Source organism: Microtus ochrogaster, chromosome 16, assembly GCF_000317375.1.
Source record: "Microtus ochrogaster isolate Prairie Vole_2 chromosome 16, MicOch1.0, whole genome shotgun sequence".
Classification (NCBI taxonomy): domain Eukaryota; kingdom Metazoa; phylum Chordata; class Mammalia; order Rodentia; family Cricetidae; genus Microtus; species Microtus ochrogaster.
Window position 1 is genome coordinate 4,909,345 of NC_022018.1, and position 15,513 is coordinate 4,924,857.

At 38.8% G+C, this 15,513-nt stretch overlaps 1 protein-coding gene across 7 annotated transcripts in view; it reads right to left on the reverse strand.

The window, feature by feature from the left end:
• Positions 1-15,513, reverse strand: part of Nebl (nebulette) — a 350,526-nt gene that overhangs the window by 42,904 nt on the left and 292,109 nt on the right. For 6 of the 7 annotated variants that reach the window (XM_026782975.1, XM_026782974.1, XM_026782977.1 and 3 more), the window contains 6 exons: positions 14,323-14,433; positions 10,616-10,726; positions 7,521-7,631; positions 3,508-3,618; positions 3,259-3,369; positions 1,194-1,298 (listed from right to left, as the gene is read on the reverse strand). The exons of the other annotated variant lie outside the window; for it this stretch is intronic. In XM_026782975.1, the coding sequence (XP_026638776.1) occupies positions 1,194-1,298; positions 3,259-3,369; positions 3,508-3,618; positions 7,521-7,631; positions 10,616-10,726; positions 14,323-14,433 (660 nt within the window). The remainder of the gene's footprint in view (positions 1-1,193; positions 1,299-3,258; positions 3,370-3,507; positions 3,619-7,520; positions 7,632-10,615; positions 10,727-14,322; positions 14,434-15,513) is intronic. 7 annotated transcript variants of the gene reach the window in all.

Consider the following 15,513-nt stretch of genomic DNA (forward strand, 5'->3'; position numbering starts at 1 on the left):
AGGGATTGGGAGCAGCCCTTTCTCTGACCTTCCAGTGAGAACTGCCCATCTCTTCGTACAGCCTGGCCCTTCTTAGGGAGATCCCAGAATCAACAGACAGTCTACCTCTCTGGAGGTAGACTCTCTCTGGAGAGTGAGAGTTGGCCAATTACTGAGAAAGTGGAGAGTATTCTAGAAGTCCTCAAGCAGACACTTGCACTTAGTTGTACTTAAGTGCTAAATGACTGGGCCAATTCTACACTATTGCATTTGACTGTATGGTCCATTTGAAAATTCCATCACAAAATCCAGGTTTATACATTTATCAATTAGCAGAGGCCTACTTTCTTAACAGTACACAGGCAACTCCTGTTACAATAAAAGCAGGGAAGTTCATGGGTCGGTTTTAAACTAGTGAGTCTCTAGGTATGCTGTCCGTGCAAATTCAGTGGCAACCTGAAGGAAGGTCCCTTCATGTGTTTACCTTCATCTTCACAGTAAAGTTAGTGTGGAAGCTAAGACTTTCCTCAGCTAAAATTTAGTCAACATCTGCCATTTGTGTCTAATACCAAATTTGGATTTGAAATTCCAAACAAATCTAACAACTGGAATTTATAAAAATAGTTTATTTTTATTTTGAAGAAATAAATTTGTGTGGCGAAAAACATAAGCAATTTAGTGGAAAAATCAGATAATGATGGAAAAGACATCCTAAAAAAAATAACAGTTTAGAAATGGAGGGGCTGTTGTTGAGCTATAGTTGAATAGCAGAACTTTTTCCTAACTTGAACAAGGACCTTGATAAAATCCCCAGAGCTACAAGAATAGATGGTTGGATGGATAGATAGATAGATAGATAGATAGATAGATAGATAGATAGATAGATAGATATAATTTCAACTGTAAAAAAAGTACATACAAAGTGGGCATCTCTAACGAAAATTTCTGAAATTTAAACTTCCTGACGGCCAGCAAGTGGCAAGCTCCCCACCTGGCCCCTGTGATGTTTCGGTCATAGCCCAGGTACACTAAAAATAACACATGGAATTGTCTCAGGCTGTGAATACAAAGGTTCCATGAAGCCCAAATGACATTTATGTTTAGACCTACACCTCATCCCCACTTTAACTTTTTACACACACTCAAATATTCCGAGATCCAAACCAGAGCTGGAATTTGTCTAGCCCTAAGATCTTCGTACAGCAGCTACTCACATTGCTAATGTTCTGTTGGGTCGTCTTGATTCTCTGGATTTCAGGAGTGTCTACCACAGTGGAGTACTTGGGAAGCATTTTCTCAGCTTCGTCTTTATACTTTTTCTAAAAATATAAAATTATTAAAAATTGAAATCTCTGTGTGGAGGGAGGAGGAGATATGGGGCCACCTCCAACTCTAGCACACCCCACGGCTGTGACTTACTCGAGAGTCAAAGTGGATGAGGACGCGATCACTAACTCCAGGGAGTGAGCACACTCAGCGGCCCTACTCTGTGCAGGCTGCCATACTCACCCCACACCATTCAGAAACCCCAGAGAGACGAGCTTCTGTCTTTTCTAAACTTGGGACCTTCTTCTGCGATGACCCAACTTTCTATGTCTACCTTGTTACAAGCTTCTGGATTGATGCCTTGTTTACTGTTTTTGGTAAAGATCGGTGGCTAAGGAAAACATTCTACAATTTTCATAGTTAAGGTTTTTAAACATCTCAAGTTCCTCTCCAGTAGATGAGCTACAATGAGCTCCTTTAATAAAACCTGGGTTTGTCCTTCGTACCAGGACACATAATGTTATGATGTAATTGGCATTATTTCAATACCCAACACACACTCACTTCTTCAGTCAATCTCACAAACTGATATCACTATCAAATGCGGAAGTATAGGCACCAGCTAGGAAGCATGGGAAGTGAGACTCAATTCAAGCACCCTAGTTTTTGAAGGTAGCCATACGGCACAGAACCACTTGCTAAACAAAGCAAGTGTTGGAATGCAGCTGTCCTCACACCCTTCCTCACTTCCATTTGCCCGCTTCACGCACTTGCCTGAGATTTACACTCAGTTCATGTAGATACAGCCAGCGTCTCCAAGTTCATTGCCTTCATGCAGCATGAGGAACGAGGGACCAAACACCGTGGCTTTGTTCTATTCCAACTGCTGCACAGCCCTAGGTAGGTGACTGAGGAGCAGACAGGCACCCCCACATTTCCACTCCACTGCCTTGGGACTCCCACCTTGACCCAACCAATGGTGACACTTTCTGCTTTGCTTTAACCAGAATTTGAACAAATGTATCCAATTTGGGTCAAAACTATTTTCAGCATACATTTCATTAGTCAAATTTAACTCCTTGCTTCTGGAACAATTTCATGTTTTCATTCTCCTCTAATACTGTTTCCACTAGGATGTATTTTCAAGGTAAATTTTATAGCAAAGACATGATTAAATAATGTGTATTTTCATCCAAGTCAGATTTTATAAGCACCTTGTTCTTTGTTCTTCTATAAATATTTTCTTTTGAGATATTATCTTTCTCACTTTCAGATTTTTAAAAGAAGCAGTTTTTGTCTTTTCTTTCCTGCTGTCACCTGCTGGGCTCCTCTTCCCCCGTTTCATCAGTTCCTTCCTCTACACGTGTGTGTGTGTGTGTGTGTGTGTGTGTGTGTGTGTGTGTGTGTGTGTGTGTGTGTGTGTTTAAATTCAGGTTCTTCATATGAAACAAAACACGTAATATTCATCATTCTCAGAATATTACTGACCTTATTCACACCTATCTTTTTGAATTTTTTGAGGCTATATGACAGGTATATTTGACAAATAAGTTTTACTAAGAAAACTTAGTCTTCTCCAAAATTTTAGCTAACATTATCAGTTGACAATATATTATTTTCACTACTTCATTTAATTGAAGGCTATTTAAAATATTATTCATTGTGAAATGGAAATTAAAGAGTTTTAGAATTATTTTTTTTTTGTTGTATGAACAAAGAGTATTCAAGGCAAGTATGTGATGGAGTTAAAAATAAAAATAATGTCAAAATGTTCTTGGCCTCAGAAAGGGGACTCACTGGGACTTTGGCACTTCATAATGGCAACTCAATTGGATCTGTAGCCACTGTGCCTCTAGTAACAATGGTAGTCAAGTTTGGTAGGAAAGGTCTCAAAAGAAAGCATTCTAACTTTGAAGGCAATGTCTCCAGAAAGATGTCAATCAAAAAGACTCAGGAAGCACACAGCGACAGGATTAGCATACATTACTGCAAGCATCTTCATCCTCTACCAACCTGGCTGTAGATGTCCGACGCCCTCTTGGCTCGAAGCATATCTGGGATATCCATATTCACCTGCATCCCTTTACCCTTGATTTCATTCTCTAAGTCTTTCTTATATTGCTTCTACAAGAACAGAAAATAATCTCAGTTATTTGCTTAACTTTCCAGGGCCATAGTACTATTTGTGTATTTTAACAGAAAAGCGGCATTTCCGCTCCCCCAGGACCTTCACTGGAGAGTCTGTGCTCACACCTTCCATACCTGGCTGGCCATCTCAGATGCCCTCTTAGCTCTCCGAACATCCAGAGTGTCCACGGTGACCTGCATTCCTTTCCCTTTAATTTCTGTCTCCAGATCTCTTTTATAGTCTTTCTGTAGAGAATAAAACACACAGTACTCTGCAATCATTTCACAATGGTGTTGGAAAAAAACATAATGTCACTTTGACATCAGGACTATATGCTTTGGAATTAGGTTAGACCTTCTTCCTTCATTTCTATACAACAAGTATAATAGAAGTATGATGTACAATAACATATTCATACAAAATCAGGAAGCTTTGTCTACTGAGCTGCAATAAGAAAAAGTACAGAACTAGATTGGGGAAGCTTTTATATTCCAATGATAAACTTGAAAATTTACTGGTAACTACAGAATTATACTGATGGCTATCGAAGTCAATATAAAATTGTTGCTTCTGGATTATTGCAACTTACTATGCATACTTTCATTCTACATCACTGGGTTTATGGAACACTGGCCCAAGTCTCAGGACCCTAGGAACTTACATAAATCATTCTACCCCATCCTTGGTTCTACCTAGCTGGTTCGGGGATATGTGCACTTCCTTTACCATGAAGTATATTAGAAGAGCTTTGCTTTTTCTTCCTGGCTAAGAATGACAACAGATTCATCCTGTCTGGGCACGGAGTCAGGAAAGTAGACTGAACCATATTACCTTTAAGCAATCTAAAACCTTTCTGAATGACCAAGCACATTCTGAAAAAAGTGTCACTAGGCACCTTCATCATTGTCTGAACAAAACACCTCTAAATTTGGAAGGTTTAAAACAGCAAATGATAACACCTTCGTCCCAAACACACAAGTGTACCAAGAGCCCCAGTTTGCTAACGTCTCATGGGCTATAGAAAGCCTACAGACATAATACAAGTTTGACTACTGGGGGACACTGACCCAACAATGTAACACATGGACACTACTTTAAAACTCCACTTTGGATATTAAAAGTCAGTCACAAAATCCCAAACTTCAGTTGCAAAGGCTTCAAGAGCCTGTCAATCTGACAACATGAAACATAAGTAACTAAGACTATGTGCAGATGAGCCACTTAGAGCACAACGATAGCAGCATCTCAGCATCTCCAAAATCTCCATGGCCCATATGGAGCACAGCTGGCTCCCCTAAGTCTATTTTCTCCTCAATTGTCACCAACTAAATTCACTATTACACGCTATTATCCTAGCACATACAAAAAAAAAAAAAAACCAGAAAAATCTCAACTAGTGTACAAAAATGAGTGACTAAAAATCCCAACCTACTGAAAAAAAGGGGGGGCTTAAATGTCTCAAAAGCCTGCTACTAGGCGGATGGTGAAACTTATAGCTTATCCTTATTCTATAGTCCTTGCTCCAGAAGAATGCTTTCAGCTGGCTAGAACAGCCATTCCAATGATAATAATGGGAATTATTATTATGAAAGCTCCTTTTTCTAGCCTTGATTCCCCACCCTGTTGCAATACACTCTAATATGCTAAACTGAGCTAATGCTGGATGCAGCCTCTACATCAGAATAAGAAAAACTCATAAAAGTCTGGCTGTTGTGATTTTAAAGGCGTACATGAAGAGAGGAAGAACTGACACAGAATCTGGTCTAAGAATTCACTACAACTATTGAAATCACATATTCCCTACTCCATGGTACTCCGTATTGTATAATACTGGCTTTGGCCTCACATTCCATTATAGAAGAAGCCTCTGACCACGTTTTGACTGTGGCCCCTGGGTGGGCCCCAAAACACACCATCTACAGACATCTCTTATCTGGCACACACTGATTAGTGAGTGGCTCATTTCTGGGACTAGAAAGGGAGCCAACCTACAAGTTTAATAGGAATAATTTAAATTGGAGGCACATGTGTGTGCTAAAATCATACCAGGGAAACTCAAGAATTTATGGGGCACACCAGGTTGAGAAAAAATGCAGTGCTCACACCTGGGCCTCTTAAGCAATGGATACCTAACTCTGTACTGGAGTGGCCCCAACAAGGCTCTAATTTCATACCTGCTGTGTGTCAATGAGCAAGGAGCAAGGACTCCCTGACCTGGCCCAGTCCCCCACTGTTTGACACAGGTACCCAGCTGCTTACTCATCTCCCTGTTCACCCCATCTGGACCTGTGCCTGGCCAGATCTGTTCCCTGAACCCCATCTGTTCCCTGCCCCTGACCCATTTCCACTCAGGACCCTGTTTTGCCTTTACACCTCGGGTTTCTGCCGCTTCGCTCTCAGGTTTCAATCCCAGCAGCAGTTGCTCCAGCAGATCGGTCTCCACGCCAATAGGGTTCATTTTTATCTACATTTTCATCTACACAGACTCTGCCTTAGCCCACTTCTAAGAGCTCTTGAACTTTGAACTCTGCCGCAGCCTTTTTTACTTGTATTCATACATGTGTGTGAATGTGTATCTGCATACTCACGTATATTGCATGTGTGTGTGATGCCTAAGAGTTAAGAGTAATCAAGATAGAATAGCAATTAGAATAAAAAAAAACTTTCATTTACTTTGTCCATGCTACCAAGGTGGGTGGGTTTTATTACTAATTATTGTCACTGAAACTACTAAACCTCATGAATTTGGCGTTATTCAACATATACTGACATTGTGGGAAGACAAAAGAATGTCCATCTGTGTTTCTGACATAGCTCACTCATGAAAGCATCAGTGCTGATAATGAACATGGTGCCTTAGTTTGGGGCAGGAAAATGTAAATGGATTTAGAATGATGTCCCAAGTAGTAACTGATAAGCAGAATCATCTAATACATGTCTGGTGCCATTTGAAGAGGCAAAAAATGGAGAAATTATGGGTTATGATTTGGGCATGTCATGTTCAGATCTTATACACATGGACAGCAGAACTTTCAATGGCTTCATATTTACATCTACATTATAAAATATATATTTTTTCTGAAAGAGTTAGACAAACTATATGAAGTAATGAAAAAGAATCTGCAATAGTAAATGAAAACAAAACAAAGGAAGTGATCCAGCATAACTTCATTTAAGGCTTATTTATGTCTCTGGATATGCAAGACCATGTTTGCCTATATATCATACATATAGATCTGGAAGTCTCAAACTTCCAAAAAGAGCCAATTATGCCATAAAAGTCACAGTATAAGAGTCACGGTAGCTCCAGAGCAGCCCTAGAGAAGCCCCACTACCAAACTCTGAGATAAGTAAGTCACCTTCCTTAATCTGCTCCCCAGCTTTCTATATTACTCTTATAAAACTGCCTTATCCTAAACGCTATCAAACTCCAGTGACTTGCTCGTACTTTCAGAATTACTGGGGAGATTCAGGAAGCATAGAACACAATCCCACAATCCCAGGTAACTCCCTAGAAAATGTACATATGGTCTGACCCCTACAGGTTCGTTATGCCCACATCTTCATAAGCATTGCATGAAGAGAGAGTGGCACGGAATGAATGTGCATGGTCATTCAAAATATATCATGTCGTAACCCAAAAGCTGGCTTTAGAAATCTCAAGCACAGATATAAAGTGACAAAGGATGTCTTCTAAATACATAGAAACAAAGATTGTACTCACATTATAATCTCAACATGTGGTTTCTATGATTTTCTCAAAACACTAGAAACACAAATATGCCAAGCAGAATATAAGCTAAACTACAGAAAATGGACTACAACAGTATTTATCGTAGCCTAGACTAACACGAAAAGCATTGGAACACAGGAATGACACGTGTCAGGGTGTATGTCCATGCATGCATGTATCTGTGTGTGTACTCTATTAAAATGTCTCTTTCCAGGCTTTCTTTGATGTGCTTAAAGTCTATGAGTGAAGTGGAAACTCTAAGTTTTCAAATAAACATCATGATTTGAAATAGTGTCCATTCCAAACTGTCACGCCAGTGCACAACGCTAGAGAGGTTGCATGCACAAATCCAGCTGCTGATATGACTTGTCGAGTACAATAGGAGTCCCAAGGTCTGCGTGGTCCCCCACTCACCTCACTGGCTATCTTGGCAGCTTTTTTGGCACGTTGTATTTCAAGGGTATCACTGTCAATTTGCATTCCCTTCCCTTTAATTTCCGACTCCAGGTCCTTCTTGTATTCTTTCTATAAAAGCAACATTGAATACAATTTAGCCACACTGTGACAACATATATTTGTAGTCAATGATTAAAAAAAAAATACTAAACATTTTTTTCAATGACCAAGAGAGGGCTGTGAGATGAGTCAGTGGATAAAGCACTTGCTATACAAGCATTGAGATTAGAGTTTAGATCCCCCAGAAGTCACATAGACTAGACTAGATACATCAGTAAGCTCTGGGTTCAGCAGAGACCTTCAGTAGAGAGAAACCGCAAAGGCACTCGGCCTCTGGACACATACCACATATATGTGCAAACACACATACAAGAATGTTACACACACACATACACACACTTTAAGAATAAAGGGAAAAAAGGTGAATAACCAAAGTCCAAGAGAACGGAATGTTTATTACTATGCATAATCCCCCAGAACTAAGTAATTTGGGGAGTGTGCATAATTAGAACCACTATTCTGACTGGAGATGTTTTTATACTGTTAAAGGGGCAATTGTTGAGTGAGAATTTTCATGAAGAGCTGTCTTGGAGCCTGAGATACAGATGGGTTCACACTATAGGAAGAAGATTGATAATGAGACCAGAGCGCTCAACAGCCAAGCCATGTGACACTACAGATGATTCCTACTGGTTCTTCTTGTCTGTGAAACAGGGGTAAGCTTGCTCCATGGGAGATCCACAGTGAGGAAAATGAGGCAGCAAACACAGAGCCCATCATTAGTGGGACTTAGGAATAGAAAGATGGCTTTCTCTAGTCTCTGTTTCTATATGGCCAGTCCAGTCCTTTTTTTTTTTTTTTTTTTTGTTGTTGTAAAGCATCATGGCTTGTTGTTATTCACACTACCATATTAGCACTCAATTGTCAACTGGACCGTACCATTTTAAGTATAAAGTAAACTCTCCAGATATAATTGACAAGCAATAACAAGACTGACCCCTCAATGTAGACTGAACATATTATCACAGCTAAAAAAGATTGCTCAGGCTACTAGCATTCTGCCCTGTTTCCATAAGAATTTCAACTGTTTTTATCAATTTCTGTGAAGAATGCAAACAGGCATGCTTTGACTTCTTTACCTATAGGTATCACTTTTATTTCCTGCTGTTATTTTATTGTTCTAGCCACACTTCTAGCACTGTATTGACTGGAGAGGAGATAATGTCCATCTCTGTCTTGTTCCTGATTTTAATGGAGTTGCTTTGAGGTTTTCTCCATTTAGCAGAAGTGCAATGGGTTTGACAGATATAGCAGCCTTTATTATGTTGAGATTTGTTCTCTCCAATCCTGTTGTGTCTAGGACTTTTATTATGAAAGGATGTTATACTTTGTCAAAAGAATTTTCTCTATCTACTAAGATGATCATATATTTCGTCTTTAAGTCCATTTACAAGTTTTATTACATTTATCAATTTGCATATGTTAATCTATCCCTGCATCTTTGAGACAAAGCAAACTTGGTCATGGTGAATATTATTCATGAGTACCTATGTTCAGTTTGTTGTGATGTCTCCCTGTCAGCTCTAATTTTATTAATTTGGATATTCTCTTTATTTTAGCTAATTTGACTAAGTTTTGTCAATCTCATTTATCTTTTCCAAGAACCAACCTTCATGTTATTGCTTCCTCACAGTGTACTGTTGGCATATTTGTCTCTAGTTCTTTCATTTCTGCCCTGGTTTCAATTAGTTTTCCTATCTACTGCTTCAGTTTGGTTTGTTCTTGTTTCGCCAAACCTTTTGAGTGCATTATTAAATTATCTGTTTGAAGTTCATCTCATTGTTAATGTAAGCACTCAGAGCAATGCATTTCCTTTTAAAACTTTTTTCATTTTATCCCAGAGATTTTAGTAAGCTAAGTTTTCATTTTTATTTAATTCCCAGACATTTTCTGTTTCTTCCTTAATTTCCTCAAAAGGTCAAATACTTGACAACTGAGTCACTTGATCTCCATCAGTTTGCATATTCTCTGGTGTTTCTCTTGTTATTTACTTTTTGTTATTTTTGTTATTTGCTAACCAAACTTTACTTGACTGCAGTCAGATTGAATGCATGAAGCTACTTCACTATTCCTAAATTTGTTGAGTTTTTTGTGTTTTACTATATTATCCATTTTAGAGAAACTTCTGTAGCATGCTGCCAAAAGCTGTGCCTTCTCTAATGTGTGGGAAGAATGTTCTGTGAATATCTATCAGGGTCATTTGACCTATGATGCTGTTTAGCGCCAGTGTTTCTCTGATTATATTCTGTCCACTGGGGAAAATACATATTGAAGTCACTACTGTAACTGTGTCAGGGTTAATCTGTGACTTAATGCCCAGCAGTGTTTGCTTTATGAAATTGGGTGCAGCCAACATTGGTGGACACATGTGTAGAATTATAATGTCCTCTTGGTGGAGCGGAATGAAGTGACCTTTGTCTCCTCGGATTAGCTTGGGTTTGAGGTCATCTGTGTTATAGTTCAGAACAGCTAGGTCTCCTTGTTTCCTGGTCCCATTTGCTTGGATTATTTTTTCTTCATCTTTCACTCTAGTCAAGAAAGAGAGGTTTATTTCTTGTAGACAACAAAAAGGTAGACACTATTTTCTAATTCTTTGGGCTCGTCTGTGTCTTTTCATTGGAGAATTGAACCAGAGTGCTTAAAGAGAAAAACAGCACAAGCTGCTCAATTGCAGCTGCTTCCAGGACAGGAGGCCACACCCGCCTCTGTGGGGACCTTTTACTTCCCTTCCAAAAGCAAGCCAAATCTCACAGGAGTATCTTTCATATGACGCAGATTTCTCTAAATTGACCACTTTCTGCCCCACAGCTTATAGAAAGATTGTGAGGGAGAAGTTACCTTTGATCTGCTTCCTGGGAAAAGCCTATGACATGGCTGTTCACTATCATCTACACATGCGTGTTGTGTCATATGGAACCTCTGAGAAAGCTACAACCGTAAGGAAAGATGCTGAAAAACGCTCTCATTCTGACCAGCTAACAGAAGCCACTCACCTCGCTGACCATTTCAGACGCTCTCTTTGCTCTCTGAATATCAAGAACTTCTGAACTAAGTTCCATTCCTTTCCCTTTTATTTCATTTTCCAAATCTTTTTTATATTCTTTCTGTAAGACAAGAATAGAATATTTCATTTGAAGATATGTCAGCAGCTACTTTAACTCATATGCCAGGGTATGTGTCTCCTCGAGACCACAGACAGGAGAAAATATTGCTAGGAAGGAAGAAAATTAGATGCTGAACATTCCTGCCTTTTCCCATTGACGTTTAATTTTCTCCTCTATCAAACTCAAAGTGGCATCCACTTTTGCCCGTATTTCATCCTTTCTCCCAATATCCTTTGGCATCATACTGAACTTCTTTAAAAAGATATCTTCTCTTCAAGTGTTGGAGAAAATCTTAAGAATATATATGCTTCTATCGTTTGAAGTAATTTTGGAAATATCTATTTAATGTGAATTTCTAAAAGAACTGACTGGAAAAGAATTACAAAGCCAAAGGTTGCTGTAGCCAGAGGTATTTTTAAGTTTGTATTTTATTGAAAGATTTGTTTTTAAAAGATCTGTCTTAATATCACATTTTTTTTTATTTTTTTAGATAGAGTCTCATAAAGCTCAGGCCGGCCTAGAAATCTCTACAGAGAGAAATACTACCTTGACGTTCTAATCTCTCTCCCCCTCCCTCCAGAGTGCTGGGGTTCTAGGTATGCATTGTCACAGCTGGTTTGTGTTCTGGGAGGGCAAGCACCCCGCCAGCTGAACTATATCCCAGCCCTTGACACTATATTTTAGGTAGACATGGCAGCTTTGCAGACCCTTCTTTATAAATTATTCCCCACTGAAAAGCTGCTTATTTCTTTATTTACTTCCATTATAAAACAAGATCTTATTCCATCAAACAAGGTTTGATTTTATGACTATTTTGCTCAATAAAAATTATAACTCCCTTTGATAATCAGAGGTCAGATTCCAGTTAATTATAAAGTTCCTGTCATGTCACATGCCCCCCCCTTCATAAATCATTAAATTAGCCTGATTTCTGATCAAACAATGGCTTTAGGGGACTTTGTCAAGCCTGCATGTGATCTTGGAAGTAGCTCTCAGTCAAAAGACCTTGATGAAAGTCACAGCCTTGCTACTAATTTGGTCGTGTGACCTTTAGGAGGCCTTTGAGTAACTCAGTCTCTATTTCCATCTTGATAAAAGGAAATAAAATAAATGTTCTATTAACACCAAAGGGCAATAGAGAGAAATCAGGCAAAATATTGGAGCAGCCAAAGGCCTTACATAAAACATACATTTTAAACTATAAAGTGATACTTTGGAGACTCTAAATGGCAATATAAAACCATAAAGTATAGAGCACAGAATCCATTTACAATTAAGGGCTTATACGTAGAAATGTATAATTGTATTAAGTAACCAAATGGCTTTTTCCATTAGATATCTCTGTGTAACTAAGTAAAAGATTGGCCATTGTGAACGAAGTACTTGTGAGTCTTCTAAAACCCATGTGTTGTAGCCTTTACTCCTTTGGAAGTTAACTGGGTTTGATGAGGTTACAGGGTAGGGCCCATGATGAGACTAAAGGCTCCTTAGAAAACTATAACAGAGACCCCTTGTTACCTCTGCTGTAGTGACAGTAGGGAAGCAGCCAGTGGCAAGCAAGAACAGGGCTCCCACCTGGAGCCAAATTCACCAGAACCTTGATTTGGGGTTTGTTTTTTAGAACAAGAACTGTCTGATTTGAAACCACTCAGTCTATGATATTTTGTTCTAATAGCCTCAAGCTGCCCAATCCAATGAATAGTTTTGCCGGCCTCTTTACCTGTCCAGTTCAGACATTCAAAATCCTAAGTCCGAATGCTATTAAGTGAATCTTGCTATGTTTTGATTATAGGCAACTCATAGCATTGTTGTTCTGCATGCTTCCTTTGAAAGGATGAGGGTCATATTTTCCCCATTAAGAAAGAAGAAAGGAATAAAAGGAAAAGACCAAGCTCACTTGGTCACCTGCATGCAAACGATCGTGAGATCCGGCTCTGACGTGCACACCAAGAAGACGGTTTTAAAACTCTGAGCAGTAGCAGGACTCTCCCATGTATTTTTTCTCAGTTTCAAAGAAAATTTCAGGAATAAGAAGTGACAAAAACAAAACAAACACACACACAGGACAAGAGAATCCCTATAGGAGTTGTATGGCTACTCTAGAGAATCCTAGTAATTTCTGATGTCACTTAAATGGCAAAGGCCAGCTGTCACTTACTTACTAAAAGTTGATGATGACAGGCCTCTAAATGGAAATCATGCTTCAATTCACTCCACTGCCTTCAGACATTTCCTTCAGAGGGGTCGTTTCTTTGATTCAAAAATTTAGAATAAGATGGGACTTCACTTTTCTTTCTATATTCTACTTATGCATTATATTCTAGATTACATTAACATAAAATCATTCAAATGAGAATATCACAGTGAAATGAGAAGAGCTCTTAGTTAGCTTTGAGCCACTGGGAGGAAATGGATTAATTTTTAAAATGTTGATATACACGTATGTCTTGATTTATTAAAGTTAAGGATTTTAATAGTCAACAAATTTAATATCTCAACTTTCAGCTAAACTTTAATTAAGATTTCAAGAAAAGTTCTGTGAAGATCAAAGCAAAGCACAGCAATAAATTCTTCTGCTCCACATGCTAACTCTGTAATTTTCCCCATGTAGAAGAGAAAGAATTTTTGAATAAATCACAGACTTTCCCGAGTACCTCATTTCTGCTATCAAGGGTTGTGTTGCTACCGGAAAACTACCCAAAAAGCTGAAGGGATGGCTCAGCAGATCAGAGCCTGTACTGCTCTCGAGGATGTGACCTAGAGTCCCAGTTTGGGTGGCTCACACCTCCAGTTCTAGGCAACCTGAACACTTCTGGCCTCCACGACACTCCGTTTAGGTACACAAATTCACACATGAACAGATAATTACAAATTAGAATTCAATTTTTTAAATTAAAGCTGATTGTAGAATATGTTTCATGATACTAAATTTATAAGAATCAAGTTGTCAAAAATTTGATTTTCTCAGCCAGGCATGGTAATATATTTTTTTTAAACCCAGCACTCAGGAGGCAGAGGCCAGTGGATCTCTGAGAGCTCAAGGCCAGCCTGGTCTTAAAAGTTAGTTCCAGCACAAGGCTTAGAGTTTGCACACCAGATGTGCTAATCCCCAAGGTTTCCCCAAATATGGAAAACTCAACTGCAAAATCTGTGGTAGTGGGGTACTGCATATATTCACCTCTCCCTAAATAGAAAAAAATACATACTATGGCTTATACAGTATAAAATTATATATAATTCTCTATGGTTGTATGTGAGAGAGAATCAAGCCTTCATTTGGTGTCTTTTTTGTAAGAGCCTGCTGCTATGAAGCTATAAAACTCCCTACCCACAAAGCTTCTGAGCTAGAATCACAACACGAAAGCAGAAAACTTTTCAAGTTTTTACAGAACATATGGAGAATTTCTTCCTTCATCAGCAAACAGACATATTAACTCATGCTTCCCTGCACTAAGAAAATGCAAAGCTCTGTTAGTGAAGGCCAGGATAAGACGTTCACACCCCAGATATGCATCTGGCAGAGAACTGCTGAGTAGATGCTTCTGGAGTTTCTTTTCCTGCTTTGTGACATTGAATATAAATGCACAAGGCCATACCTCCCTCATCAGGTTGGTGATGTACTTCACGTGTAGAAATGCAGGAGTTTTGTCTAAATCCAGTGAGGACCTCCCTTTAATCTCCTTCTCAAAATCTTCTTTGTAAACTTTCTGTCAAATAAGACCACATCATAGTCAATATAGGGAACTCTAGTGAGTGTAAGGAAACCATGAGCACAAGCATTCAGTCTCAGAACCAAACTAGTGGTCTTTCATATAATTCTACCATCTTTATTATTTTTAATAGACTTTGTTACAAAAAGCTTGCAAATAAATAAAAACAACCCTATACACCAAAATTAAGCAGTCAAAAAGAATAACAGAACAAAAATTCCAGTTTTGACAATTATACAATATAGGCAGAGTTTTTCTGTCAGGACCACTGGTCAATTCTATCCCACCAGCCAGCTCCCAAATAACCATCCAGAGACTTAATATTAGTTATAAATGCCTAACCGATGGCTTTGGCTTATTACTAACTAGCTCTTACAACTTAAATTAACCCATATTTTTATTTCTTTTGTTGCTGCCACATGGCTTACTGCAAGACAATTCTACCAATGAAGAACAGTCACCAAGCAGCCTCTCCTGCACAGTGAAGGTACTGAGCATCTGTGATTAATATTGCTCCATTTATAGGAAGAATAAGACAAGCTCTCTGATTGGATCATCTGATGACTTCACTCAAAGGAAGTTTGGCTAATCCACTAGAAGAAAATCTGGTGGTGTAGAAGCCAGTTGAAACTCTCCAAAAGTATAAATGTTCAAGACCCCATAATCCTTCTCAAAGGCAGTCTTTTGTGGGTCTGGGAGAACCAATTTTAAAATGGAATCAAATGAATGAGGAAGGGGTGGAATTGTTGCTTCATGGCTTGATCCTGGGAGTCCATGATTGAGCACTGACTCATCAAGTGTGAGGTCTGGAGTTCATATGAGAAACAAATGGAAGATGCCTATGGTGCTCCTGTTGGATCAGAGCTAACTCTATAACAATTCTTGCCTTTCAGGCCTGCTTTCACATCTCTGATTATGACTACAAATTCCAACATTTGAGTTTCACACTTGAAAGTCAAGGAAAACCATGTTTTATTTTTAAAGATTCATATATTTTTATTTTATGTGTATGAATGTTTTGGTGTGTGTGTGTGTGTGTGTGTGTGTGTGTGTGTGTGTGTGTGTGTGTGTGTGTGT